Genomic DNA, 13297 nt, shown 5'->3' with positions numbered 1-13297 from the left:
TGCTCTAGCATTATATTAAGTTTGTTTGTTCCGGGGCAAGGCCATGGGCCTAAGCTTTGTTCATTTATGAATCACGTGATGGGAGGCAAAGTTGTAACGTTCGTCATTATTGAGCCTTTCAATGGTCGAAATGGGCTAGGCCGAACTAATTATAAAACTAAAAGCCCATCACATTCCAGGAAATCGAGCACAATCTTTCTGGCTTTCGTTTTTGTTAGGGCCGACATTTTTACATAGCATGCCAAGAGCAAAGGCCCATGTCCTTCCTCTTAAATTTCTAAGATCCGTAAGTCAAAATGAAAAAAATTCTCCTTTTCCTGCTCATATATTAACATCAGTTTCGTTTTTCCAGTCCACGTGACTTAATATCTCTTGCTTAAGTTATCCTAATTTTTTATTTATAGGTCATCCATTCGTTCGTATATTTTCCAAGGTGGCAATATATTTAAAATTATCAACAAGAGAGTCAAGGCTCCGATTTAAATTACAGTTTTTTTTTTATAAAAATGACGATATAGAAATCCAATTTTCAATAGAAATGAGAAATTTGAATTAATCTAGGGACAATAATTTTACATTGCAAATCAAACTATTTGAGGGTTAAAGGCTAGAAAAAGAATTTGACTGAGAGCGCTTTTTCGTTGTCATCGGGTGCCGACTTGTATAAAAACCAAAATAATGGCTTTCCAACCTTTTATTCCCACTAAATTTAGATAGTAAGTAGATTATGGTACAAGTCGTAATTTGTTGTGGAAGCAATCAATAAGAATATACATAGTTCATACTAAAAATAGGTAAATGATATTCATTACAACTAATTAATTCAGGGTGATCTACTGGCAACAATGGAACTTCAGAGGTAATAAATTCAAAACAACATTACTACAAGATGGCCTATGTGCAATTAACCCTCATAATTAATTAGTTGGGAAGCTTAAAATGACGACTAAGAACCTCCTAACAACATAATTTGGACTTTGGTTTTATGTCATTTCCAGCCACACATGATCTCATCAAGTTATATCAAAATGGCTATCCTTTTGACAATCTATACACAACAAAAATACATTCATCCTCTACATAAATATATACACGCATGTATATATTATACTCTCTCTCTCTCTCTCTCTCTGCCCTCTTCTAAAAATGAAGTGACACGTGTCCACATCCAAAGTGCAATACACGCATAAACAAACCACAGCATTTGTATATAATTAAGTACTATGTATTGCTAATACTCTGCTCTTTACTTCTCAGTTCTCAATATAATGTGATAATATATGATTAAAACAATAATGACGATTAATTTCTTAAGTACAAGATAAAGATTTAAGTAGGGTGTGTTAGGGATTAATAATGTGGGATTAATATTAGGGGATGTAGAGCCTGTTGCCGCACTTGCACCTCCAAGCCTCTGGGTAGTACTCGGTGGTCACCGGAGTACCTCCTGGCGGGACCACCACGTGCACCGCACGGCACGGAGAGCACCTGCGCACTTCCCTATGCACCGTGGCGGGTACGAACCGGGCCCACCAAGGCTCCTCCTGCGCACCCGCGGCCAATCATGTACCTGAAAACGGAACAACCCCGGCGCGTGTTAGCATCAAGACGGTACCATTCGCTGAAGTGCGCTACTAGTAGCGCGCCTCTTTATGGGGGAAAATCCAAGTGAAAGAAGGAAAGGTGAAATTTGCTGCACTATCAATTCTAACTTGCTATTCACAATAAAAAATATCGATTAAAAAAATTGAATTAGTACCGAATCAATAAATCATTATATGACCTCTATATGAATTTTTATAGAGGACTCTTGTACATGTTTTTAGATAGAATGTAAAACTATAATCATTAAGTTTCAACATAATTTCAAAGTTTTGATGCAGTCACAAATATATCAGACCAACTAAGATTCAAATCTCACTAAATTTTGGCTCATAAAAATGTCTGTCAACATGTGGGGACATGTTAGACTAAAAATCTGTTAACTCCTCCATTTTTTGTGCAAGAGACAAAGGACATTTGACACTCTCTATCAAGGTAAACGTTATATTGATGATAATTTGCAATTAAAATCCCTATAAAGTATGCTCTAGAAATATTAAAGTTGATAAATAATAACTATAAATTTTAAGTTTTCAATGAAACAAAGTATAATTTCCCCAGATAGAAATGGGACTTCCCTAGACCCAGTCAACCAGAGACGGTATGCTTACGACGCCAGCACATTTTAGTTTACTAAGTGTACTGGTGCTAACGGGCGCCACCTCCTGAAGTGCAGGTTATATGCTACGCAGCGACCGGGTGGCAGGATGCCAGGGATGAAGGAACGTCGCCCCGCTGGCCGCACACGCTAGCAAATGCTACAGTGCGCCGCCAATGATATTCTTCTGACCAGAGAATGGGCAGCTGCACTGTAGCAGCTAACAAGATCATTGCAGCATTTTTTTTTTTTTGTCGTAATTAATAGTGGGGCCAAAATGTAATTATATAGAAAAAGAGGGAAATGATTTATAAAGACTAAAGGGCACCTGTGCATGAGAATCCAAGGTAGAACTTCTGATATCTGGAAAAAATAACAGTGTCAAAAAATAGCAGAAAATTAATAAAAGAGAGTAGGTGCAATAAAATGTAAGATGATGTAATAGCATGTAGCAACTTAGCATTTTGAGAAGGAATATAGCATGTAAAGAGTCTCAAAGATGAGGTCTTTTACTATAATGAATTATATTAATATCTCAAAAAATCTTTGGGAAAAGTTGGAGCTAATGCCAACATCATCATTCAATAGAAGGGGGGAAAAATGATGCCCAACTTTTTAAAAAAATGAAGCTTAATCTCCACAGAACACGAATAATATACTTAAAAAAAACTGCTGAGTGTTAACGAAAAATGCAGTTTATTTAAAAGAAAATCTATCAAATTAATCAAAAATCTTATGTGCGTATTCTTTAACATCTAAATTAAATCAAAATCAAGTGAAAAGTTTTGATTTTGTGATCAGAGGAAAAAATATAGATAACAAACATAATACTAACATAAAAGAATTACTAATGTTATGATGAAAAATCTGAAATGGATATTCACATAATATATAAATTAACAAAATTCAACTAAAAAATGTAGATTTTTCTCACCTAAACAATCACTTCCACAGTTGCTCTCAGTAACTAGAGCAAAAACAGAGAACAAACAGAGAGAGAAACACCACAACAGAGCTATTCTTGCTCTCCTCATCTCTATAGAATCTCACAAAAAAAAAATTGTTTATTTTTTTGCAAATAACAGAATTGCAGAACTCTGGATCTCAAGCGATCTCTTCATTCATCTCTCTCTTTGGCTTCCCGCGTCTTATGGAGCCTTCATCGATCAAGACAAACAGTGTTCCTTTTGTATAGATTTGAAACTCTCTTTCTCTCTCTAGAACTCTTGAATAATGAGTGAGAGAGAGAGAGAGAGAGAGAGAGAGAGTCTCTTTGATGAGTTCCTCTGTTTGAAACTCTTATTTCCTTCTCCCTTCTAAGTTGACAAATATACCCTCCAAAATCTCTGTGTGGAGACTGTTCATGCAAGAAATGGTGTATGAGAGTTTTGGTGTGGTGAGAATACATTGGTAGGTGAGATTGAGATTGGAGAACCAATAGAGTAATGTACTCATGTTTGTTATGATTTCTTAATAGGTGATCAAAATGGATATATTGGCTATATTATTAAAGAATATTGTGTCATCGACTTTTGTTTATATAATACAATGCATGGTAAGATTCAAGCAGAAGGACTTGGATGGATTAATATTAGAGCTATTGGTGTTTTGAGAGTTGGGGACGAGAGACTTGTTGGGGATTCGAAACAATCAAATCGAATCAATGCCCTTACGGACCTTGTGTTTGAGAGTAGGAAAGTAGAAAAATCACAGCAAATAAAAGATAAAACTTACAGGAAAGTAAACAAGAAAGAACACACCAGATTTAACAAGGTTCGGCAACGTGCTTACGTCCTCGGGAGCCGCACCACACAATTCTTTGATTAATTTGAAGAAATATTACAAGCTCACAAACTAGGGTTTAAGCTCTCTAAGATCTCTCTAAAGAATCATCTCAAAACTCTCCTTTTTTATCACAACAAACCCTAAAAATGTTTAGGTATATATAAGATCCCAGATCAAAACAGAATCCCGAACAGATTAGAAAATAGAAAAACCCGACTCCGGTCGACCGGACCATGTCCCGCGGTCAACCGGCCAAAGCGCCAACTTCCTACAGTAGTTTGATGCATGTTCGCAGTCGAACAGATCAGCTCTCGCGGTCGACCGGACAGAGTGAGGTTTTCTTCTCAGTTTCCTGCAGGCATCACGGTCGACCGGATCCACCTCGTCGGTCGACTGACCTGTGTCAATCCTGTTTTCATCGTCTTTTTGATTCAGCTTTGGGTCTACACACTTAAACTAACAATCTCCCACTTGGAGACCAAAGCGTCATTAACGAGCTCACCCGAACTCTCGCCATCTTCGCAAGCATCTTCTCCTACTTGAAAAAAATCCATTCTTCAATCATCATCAATCCGGCGATCCCGCTAATCCTCCTAGTGTGGCTCCGCCTTTGATTCCTATGCGTGAAGGCCAACTGAAATTGCGTACAACTCCAGTTTCCCGTGGTCACTGTTTTTATTAACATGTTCGCAGGATTTTGACTCCCCAAAATCTTCTCTAGCTGTAACTTCTTGTCCTTAATCAGCGAGCATATGAAATGTTATCGTACATTGATGTGCTTCATTCTGGCATGATATATTGGATTCTTGGTAAGGTGTATAGCGCTCTAGTTATCATAATAAAAAACTTTGTTTCCCCGCTTCAGATCTAACTCTTCCAGGCACCCGGTTAACCAAATCATCTTCTTGTTAGCTTCAGTCACTGTGACATACTCTTCCTCAGTTTTGAACAATGTTACAATCTTCTGTAGATATGAGACCCAGCTCAATGTTGTCGACGCCAAGGTATGAACAAACCCCATGGTGCTTCACCTTGTATCATGATCATCGGTAAAATTCGCATCCACATATCCCCGCGGTACCGAATCCTTCCTCCTGAAATATAGCGACTTGTCCATAGTCCCTTTCAAGTAACGCAATATCCACTTCATGACCTCTCAATGTTGCTTTCCTAGATTGCTTGCAAACCTGCTCACAACTCCTACTGCATGAGTAATATCCGGCCTCGTGCAAATTATCGCGTACATAAGACTACCAATGGTTGATGAATATGGTACTCTGCTCATATGATCCTTCTTTGTATTTGTCTTGGGTGATTGCTCCTCAGATAACTTGAACTGACTTCCAAGGAGCGTGCTAACAACCTTAGCATTCTACATGTTGAACCTCTGAAGTACCTTCTCAATGTATTCAGCTTGACTCAACTTCAACTCAACTTCAACGTCCCTTCAACTTCATCTCTACTGATTTGCATTCTAAGAATTTACTTTGTTGTACCTAGATCCTTCATAGCAAACTCATTCACCAATTGCTTCTTCAAGTTATTTATCTTCTCTAAATACGATCCTGCAACTAACATGTCATCAACATACAATAATAACACGATGTAGCTAGACTCGAACCTCTTGAAGTAGCAACAATGATCTGAATTACATCTTCTATACTCATTGCTCTGCATGAAGTTGTCGAACTTCTTATACCACTATCTCGGAGCCTGTTTCAAAAGCTCTTCTTGAGCTTACATACCATCTCTTCCTTTCATTCTTCAATGAAGCCAACAGGTTGTTTCATGTAGATTTTTTTATCCAAATCACCATAAAAAAATACAATCTTCACATTTATCTGCTCAGGGTAGAGATCTTTTGTAGGTACTAAGCTCAACACCACTCTGATGGTTGTATGTTTCACAACGGGGGGAGAATATCTCCATATAGTTCACTCCTTCCCGTTGTTGGAACCCCTTTATAACTAATCTGGTCTTATACCTCTTGCTTTCCTCCCTCTCATGTTTGACCTGATAGACACATTTGTTATACAAGACTTTTTTCTGTGCAGGTAGCTGGGCTAACTCCCATGTCTCATTCGAGTGAAGAGAATCTATCTCTTCTTGCATCACATGCTCCTACTGTTGAGATTCACTAACTTTCATAGCCTCTTCATAGTACTCCGGCTCTTCGCTATCTATCAAAAGTAAGTAATCAAGTGATGAGAGATATCTAGGATTCAGTTTGGGTACCCTGGATGACCTCCTAAGCTCCACGTCCTGAGTAGGAGCTTCTGCACCTGGAGTCTCCTCCGTTCTTCGATCAGAACTAGCACTATCTCCCCCTTCTAGAAGTTCCTCCAAATCTATGTACTTGGATCCATCTGTATCCTTAGTACTACTCCAACTGGTTTGGCTATCATTGGCATTGTCTCCATCATTGTACATCACCTCCTTATTAAATATCACAACCCCCTCTAAAATCCTAAAACCCAATGGAAATGATGGCCCGTGATTAATCAAGTAAGCTGTCGTATGCATCGCGTCCACTCAAAATGTTTTGGGTAGACCTACATGTAGATGCATGCTCCTCGCACGCTCCGTAAATGTCATGTTCATTCTCTCTGCGATGCCGTTCTGTTGTGGCATCCCTAGAGTAGTCCTCTCCAAACGAATCACATTTGGAGCACATAATCTCTTGAACTCCTCCAGCTCGTATTCTCCACCATTGTCTAATCTCAGATACTTCACCTTTAGATCTGTCTCGTTCTCCATCATGGTCTTCCACTTCTTGAAGATCCCGAACACATCTGACTTGTGCTTCATAAAGTATACCCATAACTTCCTCGAGTGATCATCGATAAAGCTAACATAGTACGCCGAACCGCCAAGAGAAGAGACACTAGCTAGCCCCCATACGTCTGTATGAACAAGCTCTATCTTCTGAGCTTTAGGTGGTCTTCCACCCTTCTAAAAACTAGTTCTCTTCTACTTCCTGTAGATACAGTCCTCACAAATACCAACTTCTACCGAATCGATGCCGATTAGCTTTCCTTATGAATATAGAATTTTTATCCCCTTCTCGCTCATGTGTCCCAGCCTATTATGCCATAAATCTGTACTCTCTTTACTAGCTACAATTGTGAGGGTGTCATTCGCATGTGAGGTGAGGTAGAGAGTTCTTGTTTTGTTACCTCGGGCAACCACCATTGTGCCATTAGAGATTTTTCATGAATCCCCGATGAATGTTGAAACATAGCCTTTCGCTCCAAGCTAGCTAACTAAATAAGATTTTCTTTAGCTTCGGTACGTGTCTGACATTCTTCAGATTCCACTTAAAGCCCTTCAACTGTATTTGCATATTACCTCCTCTAACAACATTACGGGGTTCATTATCCCCCAAATATACTTTCACAAAGTTTCCTACTACATAGTTATGAATAAGCTTTCTATTAGCAGTGGCGTGGAACGAGGCTCCTGAATCAATAACCCATGAATCAGAATCACTATCCATAGTAAGGATCAAGGCATCTTGCACGAGATGAGCCTCCTGCTCATTTGCATCCTTCTTCTGTGCTTTACAGGCTGAATACATATGGCCCTCCTGGTCGTAGTTCCAACACTTCCTTTTAATAAGCCTAACTTTTGAGTTTGACCTCTTCTATCTCTTCTTGCATCACATGCTCCTACTGTTGAGATTCACTAACTTTCATAGCCTCTTCATAGTACTCCGGCTCTTCGCTATCTATCAAAAGTAAGTAATCAAGTGATGAGAGATATCTAGGATTCAGTTTGGGTACCCTGGATGACCTCCTAAGCTCCACGTCCTGAGTAGGAGCTTCTGCACCTGGAGTCTCCTCCGTTCTTCGATCAGAACTAGCACTATCTCCCCCTTCTAGAAGTTCCTCCAAATCTATGTACTTGGATCCATCTGTATCCTTAGTACTACTCCAACTGGTTTGGCTATCATTGGCATTGTCTCCATCATTGTACATCACCTCCTTATTATGATGTTCTTCCTGTTCTTCTCATCCCAAAATCGATACCGGAACTCATCAATGTCGTATCCAATGAATATATACTTCTGTGACTTAGTTTCTAACTTGTCCCTGACATGGCCACTAATATGAATATATATCACGTAACCAAATACTCGCAAGTGTGAGAGATTGATCTTCTTGCCACTCCAAACCCCCTCTAAAATCCTAAAACCCAATGGAAATGATGGCCCGTGATTAATCAAGTAAGCTGTCGTATGCATCGCGTCCACTCAAAATGTTTTGGGTAGACCTACATGTAGATGCATGCTCCTCGCACGCTCCGTAAATGTCATGTTCATTCTCTCTGCGATGCCGTTCTGTTGTGGCATCCCTAGAGTAGTCCTCTCCAAACGAATCACATTTGGAGCACATAATCTCTTGAACTCCTCCAGCTCGTATTCTCCACCATTGTCTAATCTCAGATACTTCACCTTTAGATCTGTCTCGTTCTCCATCATGGTCTTCCACTTCTTGAAGATCCCGAACACATCTGACTTGTGCTTCATAAAGTATACCCATAACTTCCTCGAGTGATCATCGATAAAGCTAACATAGTACGCCGAACCGCCAAGAGAAGAGACACTAGCTAGCCCCCATACGTCTGTATGAACAAGCTCTATCTTCTGAGCTTTAGGTGGTCTTCCACCCTTCTAAAAACTAGTTCTCTTCTACTTCCTGTAGATACAGTCCTCACAAATACCAACTTCTACCGAATCGATGCCGATTAGCTTTCCTTATGAATATAGAATTTTTATCCCCTTCTCGCTCATGTGTCCCAGCCTATTATGCCATAAATCTGTACTCTCTTTACTAGCTACAATTGTGAGGGTGTCATTCGCATGTGAGGTGAGGTAGAGAGTTCTTGTTTTGTTACCTCGGGCAACCACCATTGTGCCATTAGAGATTTTTCATGAATCCCCGATGAATGTTGAAACATAGCCTTTCGCTCCAAGCTAGCTAACTAAATAAGATTTTCTTTAGCTTCGGTACGTGTCTGACATTCTTCAGATTCCACTTAAAGCCCTTCAACTGTATTTGCATATTACCTCCTCTAACAACATTACGGGGTTCATTATCCCCCAAATATACTTTCACAAAGTTTCCTACTACATAGTTATGAATAAGCTTTCTATTAGCAGTGGCGTGGAACGAGGCTCCTGAATCAATAACCCATGAATCAGAATCACTATCCATAGTAAGGATCAAGGCATCTTGCACGAGATGAGCCTCCTGCTCATTTGCATCCTTCTTCTGTGCTTTACAGGCTGAATACATATGGCCCTCCTGGTCGTAGTTCCAACACTTCCTTTTAATAAGCCTAACTTTTGAGTTTGACCTCTTCTTGGTTAACTTTGACCGGTTCCTGTTCTGGTTACCCTTCTTCTGGCTTCTGCCTCTCTGTTCAAGATTTAGGGCTGATCTTGAACCTTTTGATTCGAATGGTTTTCTTCTAACCTCATCGAATAGAAGCATGCTAACAACCTCGCTCAGCTTCAAAATTTTCTTCCCCGCTGAATTGTTAATTGCGGTCATACAACTTGCCTAACTATCCCACAACTGTGATAGAATCAATAGGGTATGCACTTCATCATCAAACGTGATGTCCACGGGGATAAGTTGATCAACAATCGCGTTAAACTCGCTGAGGTGCATCCTTCTGTCATCTTGAGGTTGAAGAGTGTTTTGACGAGATGTACCTTGTTTGTGGCTGACGGTTACTCGTACATCTTCGCGAGCTCTTTCATAAGACCCACTGTCGTCTTTTCATTCAATATATTATGTGCGACTGTCTTGGCGAGTGACAATCGGATTTTCCCTAGAGCCTTCCTATCCAGTATCTCTCACTCCTCTACTGATTCTTCTTTCTTCTTTCCTTTAGCTTTGCCCATCAACGGGCGATACAAGTCCTTCTGGTACAGATAGTCCTCCATCTGCGACTTCTAGTAGACGAAGTCTGAACCATCAAACTTCTCGATCTTAGATTTGCTTTACTCTGTCATGGCTCTCACACAAACCTTCTGAACGAAGCTCTGATACCAGTTGTTGGGGATTCAAAACAATCAAATCAAATCATTGTCCTTCCGGACCTTGTGTTTGAGAGTAGGAAAGTAAAAAAATCATAGCAAATAAAAAATAAAAGTTGCAGGAAAGTAAACAAGAAAGAACACACCAGATTTAACGAGGTTTGGCAACGTGCCTACGTCCTTGGGAGCCACACCACATAATCCTTTGATTAGTTTGAAGGAAGATTACAAGTTCACAAACTAGAGTTTAATCTCTCTGAGATCTCTCCGAAGAATCCTCTCAAAACTCTCTTTTTTTAATGCACAACAAACCCTAAAAACGTTTAGGTATATATAGGATCTTAGATCAAAACAGAATCCCGAACATATTTGGAAACATGAAAACCCGACTCCGGTCGACCGGATCATGTCCCGCGGTCGACCGGCCAGAGCGCCAACTTCCTACAGGAGTTTGGTGCACGTTCGCGGTCGACCGGATCAGCTCTCGCGGTCGACCGTACATAGTGAGGTTTTCTTCTCAGTTTCCTGCATGCATCACGGTCGACCGGATCCACCTCGTCGGTCGACCGACCGGCGTCAATCCTGTTTACTTCGTCTTTTTGATTCAGCTTTGGGTCTACACACTTAGACTAACAAGACTCCCTTAAGAAGTCGATGTTGAAACTGTTCTTAGTCAATAAAAGCATCATGACTTTCTTTTGATGCTCATATTAATGATTTACAAATGATAATATTGTAATCTAAAAAATTGTATTGTGTATTATCATGTAGATTGTTATTAATATTTTGAACTCATTTCAATACATAGAACCTGAAGTTATCAATAGTAATCACAATAAATCTGAATAGACTATGTCTCTCCAACTACTTCCAATCTACTGGAGAGAGATCGAAATGCGAAATCTTCTGCTGAGATCAACAGGAAGGGCCCCACGCTTCTTTTTCAAGCAGTTTGGATGAGTTTTGGAGGAGAATTAATTGCCATAACCCTCACAATTATGTTAGATGAGCTTCAAGCTGTCAGGATTCTACTGACACATAGATCCCTACATTTCTGTATTCTTTTCTTCTTCCAGGAGAACTTCTATGCATATGTTTATGAACCCTTTGCAGCAAAATGCTCAAATTTATTAAAACTGTCACTGTTATGAGCGTCATCATCAAAACTTTTGCCACATGCTGAGTACTAATTGAGAAACGACGCTAATCAAATTGGGAAGTATCATGATCGTTTCAGAGAAGAGAACCACAAACATTATTGCATATTTTAATCTGATGGAAACCAATTCTTCATTGATTATAGTTGTTGATTGGACTAACCATGACCTGTTAGGCGTACACCTGGCTCTGGAACCAACATTATTTGGCACCTAAACAATCACAGACATGGATTTTAGGAAAGTTTGGACTCCGTCATTCAAACTTGACTTGACTAAATCGTACCCATTTTTATTTAAGAAGACAAAATAAAAATCAAAACTATATGGTATTTAAGTGCATAGAAGCTAGGTGTCATGAGAGCCCCGCATGCAAGCTGTACGAATCTTATGTAAAAGCTCAAAATCGTGTGTAGCTCACAAGAGGAATGTTCTACTAGAGCATCTCCCAGAGTGATCTTAGGTTTTCTCTATATTTGAGGAGCAAATCTCTTATCTTAGAAAATATGGAGCCAAATAAAGAGTAAGTGCTCCAGCAATGCTCCTTAAATGGCTCCCTATCTCATATCTTAGACTAAATATGGGGAGTAGGACGGGGAAAAAGTTGCTTCAACAATGTTCACTATATTGAGACTAAATATAGGGAGTCGCTTCGTTATCCTTGATTTGGAATACCAAATTATATTCCTTATATTTAGTCTCCAATATAGGGAGCCTGTTGGAGCAACTTTTCCCCCTCCTACTCTTTATATTTAGTCTAGGACATGAGATAGAGAAGCTGTTGGAGATGCTCTTAGCGTTTGGATCGTTGGAGTTAAAGAGCCAGTGCGATAATTCCATTTAAGTACCCTTCCACTGTACTAAACTTCTGAAGTATTTTCCTAAAAACTAAAATTCTAGAACTGTTGTGAGGACTATAATTAATGTTTTAATATGACTTTGCAGGTTGAATGACTTTTTATAGTCTAAAACCTAGATTACTTTATGCAATGTTAGCCTTTTGGTTTGTTTAAATGTGTATTTGACAGAATTCAAATCAAGACTGCTAACTTCAAATTGTTTTATCCAACAATTTGTACTTCAAATTTGCTTTCAATAAGTGGCCAGCAAAATTTGAACATAAAATGTCGAAACATCCCAAACTTTCTTCTCGCTGCACCAAAGTGTTAAAATTGCCATGAACATTGTGGATGAAAATTTAATATTCTACCAACACAAAATATTTAAGGAAAATGATAGGGGCACACCTTTAACCACACCTCCAACCACACCCTCCTCTCTCATTTGCTATAGTGCACCGGGCCCCACATGAGATTTTAAAAATTAAAATCTCATGTGGGGCTCGGTGCACTGTAGCAAATGAGAGAGGGGGTGTGATTGGAGGTGTGGTTGAAGGTGTGCCCCTAGTGCCACCCAATATTTAAGTGGCTCGTCATTGGACACAACATCAAATATGAACACCGCAACCTTTCTCTGACCCAATTGCCAAAGATTTCCTGAAAAAAAATACAGCGAACCCAATCGGAGTTCAGTTAAAAAGAAAAGTAAATATATAACACAGAGAATCCAAGTACGCGGTTGTTTCGCGTGGCAGAATCTCTGCAACCCATGTTCATAAATCTTGCTATCTTTGGGTCCTTATACATACTCCTCTGCCTTTTACTCTACTGACTACTAACTTCATCAAATCTGGAAGCACAGCAGGAAATTTACAATTTACTACCTTTAGTTGGGTCTCTCTGCAAGTTTTTTTTTACTTTTTTTCTATTTGGTTGTGGGGGGTCCCATTTGTTTCCTATTAAAGCTACTTTTGTGTCGAGTCTTGGATTCAGACAGTGTTTTAATTGATGGCTTATGGTTTTAGTTGGGCATGTTGACGTAACATCAAGCATACGAGGACAAGGTGGGGCCCCGTGCATTTATGAGATTAGTAAGATCATAGAAATTTGATATTTACAGTTGTTGTAGGGGTGAGAATTACATGAATAATGGTAGAAGGAATTTTATTAAGTTATATTAAACATTCGTTGATTTTCTTAAGGGAAAAGAGTGCAGAACACCTTACATAGAAATAGTTTGATATGTACTTCTATTAAAAGAGCCAACAAA

General features: G+C 39.3%; 2 protein-coding genes across 2 annotated transcripts; both read right to left on the bottom strand.

The window, feature by feature from the left end:
• On the bottom strand, nucleotides 1188-3593 carry LOC109843319 (EPIDERMAL PATTERNING FACTOR-like protein 6). Its single transcript, XM_020412253.1, is given in 4 exon segments — nucleotides 1188-1489; nucleotides 1492-1570; nucleotides 2529-2563; nucleotides 3135-3593. Coding segments are annotated over 4 exon segments (333 nt in total). The 5' UTR covers nucleotides 3235-3593; the 3' UTR covers nucleotides 1188-1370.
• On the bottom strand, nucleotides 7654-8462 carry LOC109841503. The gene is made up of 2 exons (XM_020410468.1): nucleotides 8262-8462; nucleotides 7654-7986 (listed from the first exon to the last, which is right to left on the bottom strand). Exons 1-2 carry the CDS (start codon nucleotides 8460-8462, stop codon nucleotides 7654-7656), a joined length of 534 nt encoding a protein of 177 aa, XP_020266057.1.

The sequence above is a fragment of the Asparagus officinalis genome, chromosome 5 (genome assembly GCF_001876935.1).
Source record: "Asparagus officinalis chromosome 5, Aspof.V1, whole genome shotgun sequence".
NCBI lineage: Eukaryota > Viridiplantae > Streptophyta > Magnoliopsida > Asparagales > Asparagaceae > Asparagus > Asparagus officinalis.
Note: the sequence above shows the minus strand (reverse complement) of the source record. Positions and strands in the feature narration are given on the sequence as shown.

Excerpts from the sequence above, each read along its gene's own strand:
- LOC109841503 (XM_020410468.1), bottom strand. The coding sequence starts at position 8,462 with ATGGAGAACGAGACAGATCTAAAGGTGAAGTATCTGAGATTAGACAAT. Across the intron at positions 7,987-8,261 it reads CGAGGAGCATGCATCTACAT|GAAGAACATCATAATAAGGA; the intron begins GTAGGTCTACCC and ends TGAGAAGAACAG.